Source organism: Paroedura picta, chromosome 7, assembly GCF_049243985.1.
Source record: "Paroedura picta isolate Pp20150507F chromosome 7, Ppicta_v3.0, whole genome shotgun sequence".
Lineage (NCBI taxonomy): Eukaryota > Metazoa > Chordata > Lepidosauria > Squamata > Gekkonidae > Paroedura > Paroedura picta.
Window position 1 is genome coordinate 93852241 of NC_135375.1, and position 18722 is coordinate 93870962.

General features: G+C 45.9%; 1 protein-coding gene and 1 long non-coding RNA gene across 2 annotated transcripts in view; one reads left to right on the forward strand and one right to left on the reverse strand.

Moving 5' to 3' along the window:
- The first annotated feature begins 3098 nt into the window (after positions 1-3098).
- FNTA (farnesyltransferase, CAAX box, subunit alpha) lies at positions 3099-15708 on the forward strand. The gene is made up of 9 exons (XM_077345434.1): positions 3099-3301; positions 4278-4363; positions 5863-5977; positions 6893-6997; positions 9407-9533; positions 10215-10363; positions 11021-11083; positions 11493-11664; positions 14980-15708. Exons 1-9 carry the CDS (start codon positions 3168-3170, stop codon positions 15109-15111), a joined length of 1083 nt encoding a protein of 360 aa, XP_077201549.1. The 5' UTR covers positions 3099-3167; the 3' UTR covers positions 15112-15708.
- Positions 15709-17140: 1432 nt separating this feature from the next.
- Positions 17141-18722, reverse strand: part of LOC143841300 (uncharacterized) — a 34558-nt gene continuing 32976 nt past the window's right edge. Inside the window, exons 2-3 of the long non-coding RNA XR_013232659.1 lie at positions 18376-18582; positions 17141-17287 (exon numbers count right to left, since the gene is read on the reverse strand). This is a non-coding gene — a long non-coding RNA (uncharacterized LOC143841300). The remainder of the gene's footprint in view (positions 17288-18375; positions 18583-18722) is intronic.

The window sequence follows — 18722 nt, forward strand, 5'->3', positions numbered from 1 at the left end:
AGGACTTTAGACGTTTCAAAAAAGAGAGAGAGAGATTTAGGCTGTGTTGGTCACAGAAAATAAATGAGAAGCCAGTTGTTGTTTATAATTCAGAAATAATATGTTAGAAACTAAACATACTTCCTCTTCTTCATACACATAACGCTGACCAATTGGCAGAGTTTAAAGCAAGGCTTGACTTCCTTACATGACTTGTCAGCAAAGCAGAAAACAGAAGTAATTGGGATGACAGAAGGAATGGTGAAAAGAGAAGGGCGTACTCAGCCGTTGAAATATAAAAGGTTGCTCCTTTGGGTTGATCCTTCAAAGGAGGGGCATATGTTAGGACAGGTGAGCCACCGAGTATGGATTTGGCTCTCCTCTAAGTGCTAAGTGCCTGCTCTGCGCTTTTCTCACCCCACAACTGCCTTGCTGCTTGATCTAAGTCTGCATAGCACGGAGCTATAAGATGGAGTGTCATGCTGCACACCCTAAGAACTGTGTTTTAAGATGTCCTGACTGAGGTTCTTATAGAGTAGGGAGCATGATTAGGTACTGAGGATGGGGGCTTGGCCACCTTTGGGGAGGGAGGTGATTGACCGATCCTGTAGCTGGCATCCTGATCTCCTCCAACCCTAACTAGCGAGGCTGCAGTGTCAGAGGCCCATTATGCGCGGCCGCCGAAACGGCGATTTCGGGTCACATGGAAAACGTGGAGGGGGAAGACGCGACGCACACCGGTTATGCACGGGGCGGGGCACAGCGGCGGCAAAACCCAGAGTAACCGATTATGCACGCGGCGATCCGGGCGCCGCTTCTGGTTGCGCCCCGGTCACCCGGAAGCTGCGCTTTCTTCCGTGTTTCACTGACATGGCTTTTTCGGCTGCATGTACCGAAGCTGCGGCCGGTTGCAGTCGGCTCCGTGCGTTATTGGTGATTTTAGTCGCCGCCATTCCACCCCGAATGTGTGTTATTTCCCCCGTGCATAATGGGTCAGAGGGACGACTTGGGCTTTCAGGTCAATTGGTGCCTGTGGGTCACACAATGTTTTTTGTTGGCATAACTCTGACTGGGGACATTCCCATGCTGAAAAGGCTCACAGAGCCAATTAGCTCTGGCCATGCCCTCCAAACAACCCACAACCACACCGGTAGAGGAGCCTACATCTCAATTGCACCAACGGGTGGCTACTATAGCCCTCCACTAGCACCCAAGAGCAACGGAGCAGCACTGGGGGCCTGTGCAATTATAACTGGCCCTTATGCTGGTGTTTCTTGGACACATTACTGACACAAAGGTCAGTTGGCCAACTGAGTGCTTTCAGTCCCTGTCCCCATCCCCCCCTCCCTGATTGCGCTGTGAAATTAGTTCACCAAAGAATATACATGTCTGTTCTATCTCAATGTTTACATTGATTGCATGAGTATGGCCTCATTTGTAAAGTTTCTAAGATCCACAACAGGGACCGTGAGTCTCTTTAGAACACTATTGAGAATACTACTTCTTGAGCAAAAGCTGCCCAAAAAGTCAGCCATGGTAGGTATTCGAAAACACACAATCTGGGCTAACTCTAGCTAACGGCATGAACATCCGGTTCGAAACTAACATGTTCAGAGAGTTGCCTTGTTAGTCTAACGTAGCACAATTAAACAGAGTTCAGTGGTTCCTCAAAGATTAACCGTATTTATTCCAGCATGAGCTTTCCTGAGTTAGAGCCGATGTATTCAGAGGCTCCTGAAGAAATGAGCTCTGCCCCACAAAAATTCATGCTGGATTAAATGTGGAATAAAGTTGGGGTTCAGTGGCACTTTTAAGATAAGTGGAAATTAACTTCAAGAAGATGCTGGCCTCCATGCTTAACCCATCCGGCCAAATAATCTGCCCAGCTCCCCCGCCCCTGTCATCAGTCAGATTAAAACTGTAAAGAGGAGGTGATGTTAAACTAGACTTTAAAGCCTAAAATATGTATATATTTTATATAAAACATTGCTTTATCAACTGTTTTGTTACCCATCCTGAGATGACCACATCTAACCATATCAACAACATCTAGGTAGAGGGTGATCAGATAATTAGCATATAGCATAATGACGTTTAACAGATTCAAGTACCAAACAGGAACAGCAAACCGTTATATGGTTACGATTTGTTTGGGTTTAATTCAGTGGGGAAACATAGTGATGGAAATAAATATATCAAGATTGAAGAGTGGTGGGCAGATGTATCCTTAATTTTGGAATGCCGAGAGTAATTAATGGAGACCCCGCCATTACTGATCTCTCTCTACCTATATGTATGGACTGGTAATTTCCTTGTATCGAAAGAAGTATGCTTGCAAACAAACACTTATACCTGGAATCTTGCCACTGGACTCCCAACTTTGTTCTGCTGCTTCAGACCAACACAGCTACCCACCTGAATATACCTGGATTGAATGTGGAACAAATTTTGATCCCAGTGACATCTTTGAAATATAAACTTTCATGTGCAACCACATTTCGTCAGGTATCTTGCACACAAAAGCTCATGCCTTGAATAAAACTGGGTTTGCCTTAAAGTATACCCCTGGATTCTTTGTTCTGCTGCTTCAGACAAACATGGCTCACTCCCTGAATCTACCTGGATTAAAGGTGGGACAAATTTGGAGCCCAAATTGGAGCTCAGACTATACTGACCGTACCAAATTGCATTGGGGTTTTTAATGGTTTTTATATTTTTATTATTGTAAACCGCCACGAGCCGCGCTGCAATAAATAAATAAATGGCACCTTTAAGACCACAAAGTTTTATTCATTAAATTAAAAGCAGTCGCTTTTTTACGACGCCACTGAACTATTGTTAAAAGACAGTCTTGACCTCCAACAGGACGCCGCTCTGCCCCCGCGTCTCTATCGTGAAGCCTCCTCTCTAATGCGCCCGCATTGAGCAAGAACAAGAAGAAACGGCCACCAAGTCCTCCGCTCCGATGAAGGAAGAGTCTCTCTTTTCCCTCTCTATCGTCAAGGCCGCTCTACCCATACCCCTCCCCCTTTCCGGCGTGGCACGTCTCGGTTTCCGCCGCGGAGGCGCTCTGGGCGTCCGCCTCGCCTCTATGATGTGTGCGTCGGGAGAGTCCTTCCCCCCCTAGCGTCGTCCCAGGGCGGCCTCTGGCGCCGCCTTCCTTCCGGGATGGGAGGCAGGCCGTGGCGATGATGGCGGACGAGGCCGGGATGGCGGATCCGGAGCCCTGCGCTCCTCACCTGGAGACAGCCGCCGAGGCCGCCGGGGACAGCGAGCTGGAGTTGGGCTTCCCGCCGGAGCCCAGCGGCTACGTACTGTACAGGTAGGGAGAGCTGCCGCCTGGCCCGTCTTAGAGGGAACGGCGGCTCTCTAGATGTCCGTGGACTACAATGACCATGAGCCCCTGCCAACATGATGCTGGCAGAGACTCATGGGAATTGTAGTCCACGGACATCTGGAGAGCCACAGTATGGCCAAGCACTGGTGTATTCTGCTGTATTTGATGCAGGGTGTTTTGGCTCCGGAAAGGTTGTGCCCTGAGAATCCTGTGGTCTCTACAGTGTTACTGGACTCCAGCCTACCTGTTCTAGTGCAGACCAACACAGATTCCCTCCGGTGTTAGTATTATACATCAGTGTTGGGATTTTGCCCTGATGCTCTTCTTTGGATGAAGTAGGAATGGTAAACATGGCTTGTTCATGCTGGAGCCCCACCAGTTTCCCTCCCATGTCATCGTGGTTGGGTTGTAGGGTTGCCAGCTCTGGGTTGGGAAATACCTGAAGATTTTGAGAGTGGAACCTGAAGAGGGTGGTTTTTAGGGAGGGAAGGGTCTTCAGTGGGGGGTTTGTCACAGAGTCCGCCTTCCAAAGTGGTCATTTTCTCCAGCTGGATTGATTTATGTTGCCTGGGGATTAGTTGTCATAGATGGGGATCTCCAGCCACCACCTGAAAGTTGGCAACCTTGTTGGGTTGCTTATGCATGTTGATGGAATGGAGGTAGATCTGAGTGAACCTGAAGTGCATGTTTTTGCATCTGAATGGGTCAGCAGTGTCCCCCCCCCCCAATAACTGAGGGCTAGTGCGATGGCAGGAATTGCCATGGTCCCAAGCAGCTGTATGCTTTGGGGTCTCATGAGACTCTCTTTATACAGCTGTAAGTACCCGTGGACATTGCCTGCCGCTTAGGGGGTCTTGTGTGACACTGAACCTGGCTGTTGGTGAAAACCTTTGAAATGCATGCTGCTTTGAGGCTTCTCAGTTTTTCATGCCCTTTTTTGTTGTGGATTATATCTTTGCAGGGACAGAAAGGAATGGGCTGACATCGAGCCAGTGCCTCAAGATGATGGGCCAAACCCAGTGGTTCAGATTATATATAGTGAGAAATGTAAGCTGCTGAGGACCACTTCAATCAACTAGTGAGATGCCCAACAAGTAGGAACGGATATGAAAAGTGGCCGTAGACAAAGGCTGTGGCGAATTGGGTGGGCTCTGATTGTTTCCAGGAGTTCTTTTACAGCAGTGGGGTGGTGGTGGAATCTTATTATAGGGCTCTCTCACCTACATGCATAACCACAGTAGATATTCCTCTCAAAAGAAGAAAATAATTGGGAGTGTTGTAAGAGTCTGGAAGTGGAGCTGACATAAAACAGAGGAGGGTGATGTCTCAGGGCTTGGAAGAGGACCATATTTGCTCTTAGCCAAAAGGTGTGGTGATGAAAGATTGTTTACCTTTTCACCACTTATTTAAAAAAGAGTGGCAAGGCGTCAGGTATGGAAAATTAAAATAGTCTGTGGGTGCTTGAGGTCAGAGGTGTCTGCACCCACGTTCTCAACAGAAAGACCTGACAACTCGGAGGATGTCACACTGATGTGTGATGTTGTGGGAGCAAGCCAGCAGCAGCCACACCGAGCCCCAGGTGTCTCATATGCAGGGGGAAACAATAAAGGGGGAGGCCCCTCTTGAAGCTTCCCTGCCAAGCACTTTTCTTGACGTTGGTGCTTCCTCCAGTGCCCACCATGCTTTCCAGAGTCTTCTTGCCCTAAAGGGAACTGTCAGAATGTGGTTCAACAGAAGGAGAGACAGGAAGGAGGCAAAGAGAGGAAGAAGTATGAACATGTGTGGTTGCACATATGTAGGCTTCACTTCAGCTGGGGATGGAGAACTAAAAGGCCAGTCGGTAGGCATAGCCAGAAAGTTGAGCTTTATTTTTATTTTTACTTTAAAAACTTTTTTCTTGCTTTTCTCCTTGATCGGGACCCAAAGTGACTTTGCATTGTTTTCCTCCACCTCTAAAGCCTTTGGGGATAAATTAGGCTGAGATAGTGGCACAGGCCCAGGGTCACCTGACAAGCTTCCGTGGCTGAGCAGGAATTAAACTCACTCCCAGTTCTCACTCACTCTAACCACTCTGCCGTGTCAGCCTCTCCAGTCTTCAGGGAGGGGCTTGAACATCTGAAGCTGCTTTATGCTGAGTCAGACGGTCTCTCTCAGGCCATTATCGTCTGCTCTGACTGCCAGTGGTTCTCTTAAGTAGAGATTTTTCAGCATCTCCTATGACCTGATCCTTTTAACTAGAAATGTCAGGGATCAAATCTGGCATCTCCTGCACAAGAAGCAGAAGTTCTACCACAGAGAATACAGCAGCAAACAGAGCCAAAAAGAGGTGATGGGGTGTCAAGAGAAGGCAAGGAAGTTGTTGGTGTTAGAGGTGGAAGAGTCCGAGGAAAGAGGAGAGGGGTTCTACGAGGGATGTCCCAGGGCCCAAGGCAGAAGAGTCGTGAAGGACTTTGGCTATAGTGCTTTGTGTTGAATTGTCAGGGTCGGGGGGGGGGACTAAGGGAGGCCAAAGAGCTATGGGCCTGACCCCCTTTATCTCTGTCCAGTTAGAGACGTGTACGACTACTTCCGAGCCGTCCTGCAGCACGACGAAAGGAGCGAAAGAGCTTTCAAGCTGACGGGGGATGCCATTGAGCTCAATGCTGCAAATTACACTGTATGGTAGGCAGCGATGTTTATCTTTTAATGCTTTTTATTGCTTTTGTGATAACTGTAGCTTTCTGGAACTGTTGAGGAATTGTTTAAAAGAATCAGGAACTCCTCAGAACAACGACTCTTGCTGGGGAGTGAGGTGGGCACTCATAGATATTATCCTGAGGTTATTAAGGAAAATTGAGATTTTCCATTTTTGCCTTGACTTCGGTAGCATTGGGAGATCCCTTAAGGTGGAACCGGGTTCTTAAGAGTCTCTTTGTTTTGTACAAGGAAACAGGTAAATAATGACATTATACTCAAAGAGGTAAGGCTAGGTGTAAGAGAGCAGAACTTTCTCTTGCTAAGTTCACACTGTATGTGTGAGTCGTGGGCACCATGAAACATGCCGTGGGATTAATCTTGGATGAAAAACCACAGTGTGTTTGATGCATCACTGTCTTTGACAAAGGTCTGGTACATGAGCTATACTCATGTCTGGAGGTGGCTACTGGGAACCACATAAGGTGTGCCGTTGAAGAGTTGTGCTTTTGGCAGGTTTGGTTCAAGGCACAGTTCAAAGCATTGGGCCCACCTTCCCCCCCCCTTTTTTTTGCCATTGAGTCACAGCAGATGTGGCACCCAAATACTAACCACAGCCAACCCTGCTTATCTTCCGAGATCTGCCCTGATCTCCCCTAGAAGAGCTGGCGTTTTTTACCCCACTTTTCACTTCCCAAAGGAGTCCCCGAGCAGCTTCCAAACACTTTTCTAGGATCTTTTAGGATCCATTCCATTCATAAGCATTGGACTTGTTTCTAAAATTTTGCCCCTATAATGTATGACTCACTCGTAGTAATTGGTTGTATTATTCTCTACCAGTATTTGTGGAGAAGAACCATGGCCCAAGTTTAGATTGGCTTGTAATTTCTTTTTTTTTGGCAGGCATTTCCGTAGGATTCTTCTGCAGTCCTTGAAGAAAGATCTGTATGAGGAACTCAGTTACATCACAGCTATCATTGAAGATCAGCCAAAGAATTATCAAGTCTGGTAAAGCTTGATTCTGTTGCTCAGCACCAATTATTTTCCTGGCCGATGAACGCCCTCCTGCTCGTTCATCTCTGAACTAGGGAGGCCACGTGATTACATACAGTGTATGTATGCAATACACACATACATACAGATCCCTGCTCAGGAGTTCAACCAGGCCCAGGTGACATGAATGTTTCAGAAGAATGCAAGTGGCTTGTTGATTTGCCATCATGCATGATTTGCCATCATGCACCTGTTACATTTTGCAAGGGGTCATGAGTGGGAAACCAGAAGCCTTTAAATGGACAGCAACATAGATGTGGGCCCATGAAACCTGCCATACAGGAACCGTTATAATGGAGCATTAGTAAGTGCATTAAGAATACCAAGATCCAGTGCACCAAAATGTCCTTGGCCCAATGCTATTGCATCCCTATTGCATCTCATTGAGGCAGGAAGTTAATAATAACATATGGAAAAGGTGTGGTTCACACATACATGTTCACTGCGTGCTATGATGACTACATGTAAGGGTTAGGGGGACCAGAAAGAAAATTGTGTGTTTCCCAAATAATTTGGAAGCTCTCGCGTTTTCTTATTTTCTTCTTGCTGGACATATTTTGTTTTAAGTTGTTTTTTTGATATTGTCCCACTCAGATCCCTTATAACATAATGAACTCACTTAGGTGTATAATTTTATCTCAGAGATTCGATCCTGAGAGGTTAACCTTACGAACCAGAACTTTATTAAACTCCTCAGTGTTTTTAAATAAATAAAGATTCAGAATAATAATCAAGTGTCGTACAGGCTTTGTTATTTACAATGTACATCACATCAAAATGATTTCCTCCAACTGCTGGAGTGCTAGGTTTTAAAGAGTGAGATGTACTTTATTACTGTGGGAAAACTTCAAAGCCTTGAAGTAATCCCTTGTGGTAGAACTAAGTCTGGAACACTTTTTCCCCCTCAGATATATAAAATTTCCCTCTGGGCTAGAGAAAGGTCCTTCATCGAAACAATTTCTCCATCTAAGCTCATGCTCCTTTAGCACCTGGGCTAGGAATTCTTCTTTCCTCAGAAGACTGTTCCCCTCTAGCCACCAAAGTTTGGTCCTTTCCTAAAAATCCTCACCAACTTGCCCTTGATTGTTCTCATGAACTCTTTAGCATCAGGCGTGGCTACTAGTGCCCTATCTGTCCTCGTATCACCTGGCCACGGTGATCCATGCAATGGTCACCACCAGGATTCAGTTCTGCCACTTGCTCTACATGGGCCTTCCCTTGTCCCTGATCCGGAAATTGCAGTTGGTACAGAATGCAGCTGCTAGGGTCCTCACAGGAACATCTTGGAGGGACATCCCTCCACCAGAACATCCAGCCAGTGCTGAGGCAGCTGCATTGGTTGCTGGTTGCGGCCTGGATCAGGTTCAAGGTTCTGATATTGACCTTTAAGGCCATTCGCTGTCTGTGCCCACCTACTTCCCTATGCCCCCTTCAGGGCTCTTTGTTCTATGGGTGCAAACTTGGTGATCCCTGGCATGTGGGAGGTACACTTGGCCTTGACCTGGTGGAATGAGCTCCTTAGAGAGCTGAGGGCCCTTCTGGAGCTTTCACAGTTCTGCAAGGCCTGCAAGATGGAGTTCTCCCGCCAGGTCATTGGCTGAGGCTAAGGCAGTTAGATCTAGGGCCCTCCCAAAACAGCAAGAACAACAGCCTACTCCCTTGCCATCTATTCCCCCGAGATACGAGGTGCCAGAAGTCCATGGGGGGGGGGGGTTTGCTGCTGGTGTAAGATAATTTCTGTTTTATTTTAGGGAGGGTTACTTTGGGGTTTTTGTGATGTTCCCCACCACAAGCCAGCTTGCCTGGGACTGGCAGGCTATACATTTTAATAATAATAATAATATAATGTAATGTAATAATAGAATGCCCCCTCCAATTCTATTCTGTTTTTATTGATCCTTTTCTTTAGCACCCTCTTTTGCGAGTGTTCAACCCCACCCCTTCTTAGGCTTTCCCTCAAGTACACAGATACACAGACCCTGCCAGAAATTAACCCTTTAAAAGGCAGCTTGAACGTCCTTGGCTTTCTTTTGCCATTTCTACTTGGTTGTGCCACACTTCCGTGTTGGCAGTGGCATCAGATGATGGCCTGAACGAGTGAACACAGCTGAACTGCAGCAGAGGGAACTGCCGTATGGTTTGGTATCAACTCAATGGATTCAACTTGTACGATGTACAATTGCAAGCCAGCCTGGTGGCCTCATTCCCTCAGTCAAGTGTCATCCCGTTGTATTTTTCCCCCCTGGGGAATACCACCCAACATGGCGCTTTAACAAACCAACCCCCCCCAAAACCCCCAACCTTAGCAGTAGAACTCACTGGATGGGTGCTGTTTGACATACACTGTGGTTTCTCGGTTGACAGGCACCACAGACGGGTGTTGGTGGAATGGCTGAAGGATTCGTCCCGGGAGCTTGAATTCATTGCGGACATTCTTAACCAGGATGCCAAGAACTACCACGCTTGGCAACACAGGCAGTGGGTCATTCAGGTATTTTTTTGTTCTTGCGGTTACTAAAGAAGCGTCCACCTTATCCTTAGATGGGTATCCACAGGGGGATGGTCTTATGTATTGCAAGAGATCGCAATATGCAAGTTCTCCTTCGTGGACGTGACTCTCTTTCATTGAAGGTCAGCACACCAGCGGACAGATCCCATTCCCAAACCTTGCTCTCCATACCTGCAGAAATAAATCGGGTGACAGCCAGAGCCAAGGCTGTTATCAGGAGTGGCTTCTCTCTGTGGGGTTGTCCTCCTCTCTGCCTGCTGAGACAGAAAAGCGATACATTTCTACCCCATTACAGTGTTGTTTGCACTTGACTGCAGGAATGAACCTGGATTCTGGTTTCATTCTTGATCGCATTGCCTCATTTTTTGAAAAACAAATCATAAGTAAACTCAAATTATCCCCTCACAAGACACGGACTCCTAGATTCTGCATGTGAGATCCTGTTCCGTGCACATCAGTAAGCGTACTGTTACTTCTCTGGTTTGCATTTCCAAATTATAAAGGCTGACTTGTCTGTCCACAACGTAGTTTTACTCATCTAGAAACCTTTGCTGATTTCGCCCCTCGGTCTAGAGCTGCTTCCCCAAGAGATAATTGAAGCCATTTTCTTTGGCAGACTTCCTCTGTAGAACCCCCACCCCCCTTACTTTTTTTTTTCCTCAGGAATTTAAACTGTGGGATGATGAGCTGAAGTACGTTGAAAAGCTTCTGAAAGAGGACGTCCGCAACAACTCAGTCTGGAACCAAAGATATTTTGTCATTTCCAACACGACTGGATACGATGACCCTGCTGTCCTAGAGAGAGAAGTCCAGTAAGTAGAAATCTTTCCAGCTTCCTTTCAACCCAAGTTGAGGAAGGGAACACGTTGAGGATCTTCTGGCCACTGGTACATCAAGAATACACTGCTGTATTGCTTTCTTTTCGCTCTGAGTATCCTAAACGTTTCTTTGTTAGAGGTATGTTTTCTTCCCCTGCTCAGGCAAAACACAAATGTATATGACTGGAATGGAGGTATTCTCTTTGCCTGTTCCCCCTTGTCTCAAACTCAGCTAACCTTCCTTTGATGTTTTTTTTGGTCCCAGATTTTAGATTGTAAACCCCCTCAGGGTGGAGACATACTATACAGCACGAGATAGTGCAGGAAAATGCATAAAAGTTGATTCCGCTGGGGTGGGGGGGATGCTTTTCGAGCATCCCATGTGGGCATTTGGCGTCTTGAGAACATTTTTTTTGTTAGCTGCTATCTGAGGGTCTGTGTGCTGTTCCAGTCTAGGAAACAGTTCTTTTTCTCCTCATAAAAAGAACCTTTGTCCACTATAAACAAAAGAAATAGGGGACGTGAAGTCCTTTTCCCAGAAGGTGAGCCCTGCCTTTCCCTCTTGGAAGTCACCACTTCAGCACATATTTTAACACAGCTTTGTTTCTACTCTTCCCTTTGTCGAATGCTTTTATTTCCTCTCCTTTTCAGGTATACCCTGGAAATGATCAAGATGGTTCCTCACAACGAGAGTGCTTGGAATTATTTGAAAGGGTGAGACTCTGAGGCTTGTCGGCAGTGGAGAGTTAGTGCCGCCAGCACAACCAGCAAGCAAAGAGCAGGGTGTGATATTTGGCACAAAGCTGCAATGCTCTAGGGCTGTACATCACAGCAGGGAAGTCCCCAAATGTATCAGGTTGAATCAGTAAAACACTGTAGGAAGCGTATTGCAAGAAGGCTGTCATTTCACAAGTGATTCCTGAATGAGAATGTCTTTGAGTTCTGTAGGATGAATCCTGATGGTATGCTTTGCTAACAAATGATTAATAGCTGGCAGTTTATCGTTTATCTGAGATTTCTGAAGATCTCTGACTTCTATAGGAACAGGTGTAAGGTGTAGGGGTGTTGTGGGGTAGGCTGTGACCTTTGCACCCAAATACACAGCAGTGTCTTCTTGCATCAGGGTTCTGCAGGATCGTGGTTTATCGAAATACCCCGGTCTCCTGAAACAGCTGTTGGACTTGCAGCCGAGCCACAGCTCCCCCTACCTGATTGCCTTCCTGGTGGACATATATGAAGACATGCTAGATAACCAGTGTGAAAACAAGGAAGAAACACTCAACAAAGCATTAGAGGTAAGTGTAAAGCCTTTTTTTTTTTTTTTTTAAGCCCCACGCTTTGTTTAGCTGGCCTGCTGCCGTTTGTAGCCTGCGTGGCAACTGGCAGCAGAAGAAACCTCTCTCTTCCTGTAAACTTTGGTTGTGGAAATGGAGAAAGCAGGCAGTCTGCTGTTGAATGTTCAGCGGTGCAAACAGTTGCACCAGCTTTGAACTCATTGCGACAGATTCAAGGGAAGGCGATTTTTAAAATTGTCTCGCATAGTCTGAACATTTGCACAATAGTCAGTAAATAAAAATTAAGGAAGCTGATTCTGTGCAATAGAGTAGAAACTGGGAGTTGTCATTCTCATGGCTTTTTCAGTGGTGGCACCTCATCTGTGGAATACTTTTTCCCTTGATGCTCATCTAGACCAGGGGTAGTCAACCTGTGGTCCTCCAGATGTCCATGGACTACATGCTGGCAGGGGCTCATTGGAACTGTAGTCCATGGACATCTGGAGGACCACAGGTTGACTACTCCTGATCTAGACCGTTTATGCACTGGGAACTTCACTGCCCCCCCCCCTGTCAGGAGCACAGAATGGGGGCAGATGAAGTGCACCAGGCCAAATGCTCCCCTATGTGGGTGCAGGAAGAGGTGGGGCAACCTGCCGTGACTAAAACTCCAGCCTGCAGCCTGGCATAGAATCATGGAATCATACAGTTGGAAGGGGCCATACAGGCCATCTAGTCCAACCCCCTGCTCAACGCAGGATCAGCCCAAAGCATCCAAGAAAAATGTTTATCCAACCTTTGCTTGAAGACTGCCAGTGAGAGGGAGCTCACCACCTCCTTAGGCAGCCTATTCCGCTGCTGAACTCCTTAGGCAGCCTATTCCACTCCCCCCGGGCATGAAACCTTCAGTGCGTAAATGGTCCTAGAGCTTATTGTACTCTCTTTTATTTTTATTTTATTATTATCACCATCATTATTATTATAGGATCTGTATACCACCCTCTCACATGGCTCGGGCCAAACCATTTCTTTTCTTACCCAGACTTTTAATACATCTTTTTACATTGTTTTGTTAGTCTGCTTTTGGCATAAGTATTCAGAGATTCATTTTAAGCTGCTTAGTGTTTTATGTTATTTTTATATGGTGTGACTTTTTAATAGTTCATTATAGTGTTGTTTTTTTTCCTTGTTATGTGTTCCTTCACCAGCCACATCAGGCAGATTTTCTGGAAAGGCAGCTTAGAAAACTTCTAAATAATTTCCCTCGGTTACTTAGTTATCCAGCTTCTGGTGTTTCCTTGAAATGCGGATGTTTTGCTCATAATTTCCTCTGCGCTGTTTATCAAATGGTTCAAGTTCCACGTTGGTCTCAATTAAAATATGTTTGTGATTTTGGGGGCGCTTAATTTGAGGTGGCGAACATTTTCTGTTTGCCTCGCAACGTTCTGTTCTATGCAGACGCTGCATCTGATCTGTCTTCATGTCCAATATTAATGGCTTTCAGCCAAAACCGTCTCTTTCATAACATGTGGGTGGCAAAATGTGCAAAGGTGCTACCTAACGCTCACTGCTTAGATTTGTCACTGTGTTTGCTGCTTCTGTTGTTTTGGCAACAAAAATGTCCAGTTTAGAGCCTTGGCTATAAATTGTAGTCCATCAAGCATCACTTAGACAGGAAGGGTTGGGATATGGTGTGTATTTATTAGTGCCCCTTAAAAGGCCAGGCTTATGCTTCTTAAGCCTATCTGGAGAACTTACTTTTAGTGCTTATGGTTTGTTCATTCCCCTCGCTAGGCCAAATCCCAAGGGCCAGATTGAACTGCTTAATGCTCAAAGAAGGGGAGAACCCCTGTTCAAAGGAGGGAAACTCTTTATGTGTTAACAAACTCCTGTAATGTTTTATTTAGCACTCCGAAGATTGCCACTGAAGAATGAATACATTACTTTGCTTCTCTTGAAACTGCACCGGCCTCCATTTTTATGTGCCTAATTAATTTGTACCCCCGCCCTTCTCCCTTATGGGGCCCCAAGGTGGCTAATTTCCCTCTCATTCATTTCATGCTCACAACAACCCTGCAAGGTCGGTCAGGTTGAGCGTGCGTGTGACGGGCTCAGTCGAACACCCATAGAAAATGGGGATTCAAACCAAGTTTTCCCAGTTCCTTAAAAAAAGTTGAATGTCTGTATTGGCCATTGGGGGGTGGATCAGCATGACCCTATATGGTCATATTACCAGATAAATGTTTAAGACAGTTTAAAACTATGTTAAAAATTAATTAGCTCTCACCCATTTGGGAAATCCTTCCAGGGCCATCGATTGCAGCAGCATTTCTGAGGTTACGGGATATGCTTTCTCCAGTGAAACCTGCAGAGGACTCCACTTAAAATTGTGCAGATTGCATCCCTAAAAAATGTGGCTGAGACATTTGTACATCCCGTCTGTACCCCCTGCCTTTCCTCTCCATTGTTTCTCTTTCCATCATTATTCAGATTGCAGGCTCACGAAACCTGCTCATTTTGCTTCATGGAAGCCCCATGTTAAATTGGCAGCTGACACACAGCACGAGGCTTAATTACAGTATCTGTGGCCGGTGTGACTGAAAGCAGGTTGCTGCACTAATACGATTAATTCTGTCCAGCCAGAATCAGAAACCATGGTTCAAATTTGGATCATTAGCCACGGTTCGTCTTAATTATGGCGTGAATGATAGAGTCCTGGTTTATTCTCCCCCCCCTCCCCCTGGGCTCTCGGGCAACCAGCATTCACGGAGGCAAACAAGGATCTGAGAGAGTGGTTTAAACCTAGCTGTCAGCACAAGATGTTGCCAGAAGTAGCAGAAGGGGGCCATTTCTCTTCCTTCCTGTCACTCACTGCAGCCAGCTGAGTCACATGGCTGCTAGTCTACGTGGGTTCTGTGGCTCTAGGAATCACTTTCTCCAAGGACTTACCAAGGTTCAGGGAAGCACAGGAAAGATTTCGATCTCTTGCGCCTGTGGATCACCGTTTCCAACCTTGTCATCTGTCAGTCGGATCCCGTTTTCAGAAACGTAACAGTCATTAGACTAAACCAGGGGTAGTCAAACTGCGGCTCTCCAGATGTCCATGGACTACAATTCCCACAAGCCCCTGCCAGCATTTGCTGGCAGGGGCTCGTGGGAATTGTAGTCCATGGACATCTGGAGGGCCGCAGTTTGACTACCCCTGGACTAAACCATGGTTTTGCATTGGGTCTGAGCTGAGTTAACGAATAAATAATAGGACTATGCCAATCTATTTCTTTTTTAACCTTGGATATTTTTGTCATTGTTCCCCGCCCACCCACCCCCTTTCTTCAGTTGTGCGAAATCCTGGCTAAAGAAAAAGACATCATACGGAAGCAATACTGGAAATACATAGGAAGATCCCTGAAGAGTAAACACAGCCCCAGTGAGGAACAGGACGTGCCGATCGAGACTGCAGAGCAGTGAGGGGCAGGAGTGGGCCTGTTTAGCCCTGTGGTGTATTAAGCTATGAGAGTGGGGAGAGCTAGGCAGGTGACTTTAACCGACGTCGACTACCCTCTTCCTGAATACGGTGTAGCTATTCATTACCGCAGAGGTATTGCTTCTAACCACACCGAGAGCCCAAAGCATTTGGCCTAACAAGCTGACCCCTGGTACCTGCTGCTATACACACAGGCTGTGCGGTGGCCCAAAGCACTGTGTGTGTGTTTGTTTGTTTCAAACTTGGTAATGACTTGAATTGTACCAAATAAACAAATGGTTTCTGAACAGTATATATGAAGAATGCTATTAAAGCTAATTTTATTCCCTAACTCTGCTCCCTTCACGCGGTGGCCCCTGTTCTCATCAGAGCAGGTAAGAAACCAAATGGATTTGAGTCGGATCGCGGCGATCTTCGTGTGCAGCGGCTCTGCCGGGGTCACTTAATTTGAAGTTGCTGCAAGGAGAGAATGCGGTGGCCTGTTAGAACAGCTATGCAGCACTGACTGTGTTATTATTATACCCGACTAATGCCATCAGTAATTTGTAATAAAAGTATACACACTTGTACCAAGGATCAAATGTGCATCTCGTGTTTCAGCTTCTTTGAAGCATCTCACGGTAATGGCTCTGCCTCGGTGCCTTGGCATATAAACGACCCCATGTTAAATTCCTGACATTTTCAGTTAAAGCTTCTCTGATGGAAGGTATTGGGAAGCCACCGTTCTCTGCCTGAAGCTCTGACGAGCTGCTGCCAACAAGAGCTGGCAATACTGAGCTAGCTGTGCCAGTGGTCTGATTCAATATAAGCCAGAGTCACATGTTTATGTCACTCAGGGTTGTGAACACATAAGGCTCAGGGCTACACCAGGGTTTTTTAGAGGCTCCCTTGGCATCTCTGCTATAAACTATATATCATGTTAGAACATCTGAAGGACTAGGACGCAAAAGGCCATGTATTTATCTGTTCCACTTAATATTTCTGTTAAGGGCTTGGAAGAGGACCGTGTCTCATGGCTTAAGTGCCACTCAGCACTTAACACCCACTGAGGGCAGCTGTCCCACCCCTGAGTGCCTCCTTCTCCAACCGGCTTGCCTGTCTATCCAGCAGCCACCCCTGACCACCCCCTCCTTCCACTTTCCTCTGAGGCTCAGAAGCTGCAGATCCCTGCTGTGTGAGAGCTACCTCTACCAGTGAGTTCCGTAATAGCTGCCTGCAGCCTTCCCAGGTCCTGAGGGGAGGGGGAGGCTGTCTGCAAAGTTCTTTCCCCCCACCCCAATCTAGTGCTCATATTCCTGAATGCAACAGGTATGGCCCCTAGTTTATATTTACATTTATCCCCCCCCCCTCTCTCCAAGGACTCAGAGCATATTACAACAATAAGTAAAATGGACATCTCTAAAATTACAATACAAAAATAGATGTTTAAATAAATTAGTTTTTTAAAATGTTAAAAGCACAAGAACCAGAAACGAGATTGCCCAACCCTCTGCATCATGAGGGGGGTCATACAATATAACCCTTTGTTTGGAATTTAGTTTGGTTCTGACAGGGAGGCCAGCAGGCTTTGTTGCCATTTCAGGCCACAACCGTCGGCCTGGCAGGAGAGTTCCGTCTTGTGAGCCCTGTGGGACTGTTTGAGGCGGAAGCAACCATGGGTGAGTCTTGGTCCCTGTTTTCAGAGCTGGCTGTCTAATGCCTGGAAATCTTTGTTCCCCAGGTCATTCAAACACAGCGGGAGAAATATGTGCAAAAAATTGTATCTCATTCAATTCTGCAAATGTTCTAAAACTGAGTTTGCCAGAGGTGCAGCGATATTCTTTTTTCCAGTGTGGGCATCTATTTGAAGCAGAAGTGGTGATTCACACATGCATATGAGCCATCATCGATTATACACCATCAAGATGATGTTTGCATTGCATCACGACATAGTGCACATCGGTAACGTTGCGTTGCATATTCAGTTGTCAGGTCTCGCAAAAGAACTGGGGCGATATACATGCTTATGTAAAGTGGGTCTCACATTTGATACCTGTTTTCTCAGAGGAGTTGCAGCCGTCTGGTGTTGCTTTAATGTACACCTGCTTTGAAACATTCACACTCTGGTAGCCAGGGAGATCGCTCACAGTTCTCCACAGGAAACAACAAAATCGTTTAGATCTGCTTGGAGAGGAAGGAGGCACAGCGAGCACATAAAACTTCATGGAAATTCTGAACTTGGTCACTCAGAAATGCCTTTGCTTGAGAACCAAAGTGAGATTCTTGCTTTGAATCCAAACGGAATCCATCCATGAGAAAATAGGTAATTTATCATCTCTCATGCTTCACCTCGCATCCCCTCTCCATCACTGCTTCAAAGCCTGGGTTGCTCCCCATAACTGCATGGAGACACAGGGCCCCAGTTGTACTAAACACAAACAAAACGTGAATCTGTCAAGAACCCTGCTCTAAGCTGCCATTCAAAGTGGAAGTCACTCTCTGGAACGAACCCTGAAACATCCAGAGTGCTCAGTAAAGACCCGAATGGTTGTGACTAAGCATACGTCTTAAATAACCTGAGCTCTGTTAAAGTGGCCAGCCTCTCCTGTCTGTAATCAGAATAGTAACATCGATGTAACTTACTTGGTTGTATGAAGCATTGCAGTATGAAGCGTTTGCCATGTACTGAAGAGCTATGTCAACGTCGAGCATCATTCGTTTCCCCCTTCTATGAGAACCTTGGCTCACTACAGAGCCTGCAATTGGGGTCAAGAAGAACTGGTTCATTCCCACATTACTTTGAAAAACTTTATCTCCCTCCTGGGCCAAAACCAGCCTGACTTATACTTGAGGCAGCATGTGGCCGTTTTCTTCTCAATAAAGGCACCAGGCGTCAGATCCCTGTCAACTTTCTCAATTAACTTACTGGGCAGTTCACTGAGGTCGCGATATGAAGCTCATTATTATTCTTGCTGAAACTAATTTGATAGGCAATACACTGATCAATATAAGCCCAAAATTCCACGCCCAACCTACAACAGGTGAGGTTCCCCACTCCCGGGAAAAGGTAGGCTCCCACCCACCCCCCATTCATAAAGAACGATACACATTCAAAATAGTAATACAAAAAAATACAAAAATATCTTTTTACTGTCATTGTAATCTTCCCTGAGTCCCACAGGTGATGATGGATAATAAATACAGCAGCAGCAGCAACAATATAAACTACAATATAGACATAAAAACATTTATTTACAAAGTTACCTTACATTGTGTATGAACAGTATAAGCCACTTGCTGCTGAGTAACTCCTACGGAAATCTTACTTTTTTGCATGTGAATGTAGCAGCGTGAATGTTCTATGGCTTTTGTAACATTGCTGCCAGTGAACAATAATCTCATTAAATGACTGAATGCACAAAGTATTGGATGCAGTCTTGAGAGGTTTAGCTGTTTCATTGACATTCTGTTCTGGTCTGGATGGAATCAAATAAGAAAAAATGAAAGAGGAATGAAATGCTGGAATAGGAAACTCCTGCATTATTTAAGAGCCAAAAATATCTGAATAGTTTAATATATATTTGATGGCAGTAATTGCTGCTGAACTTTATTTCTG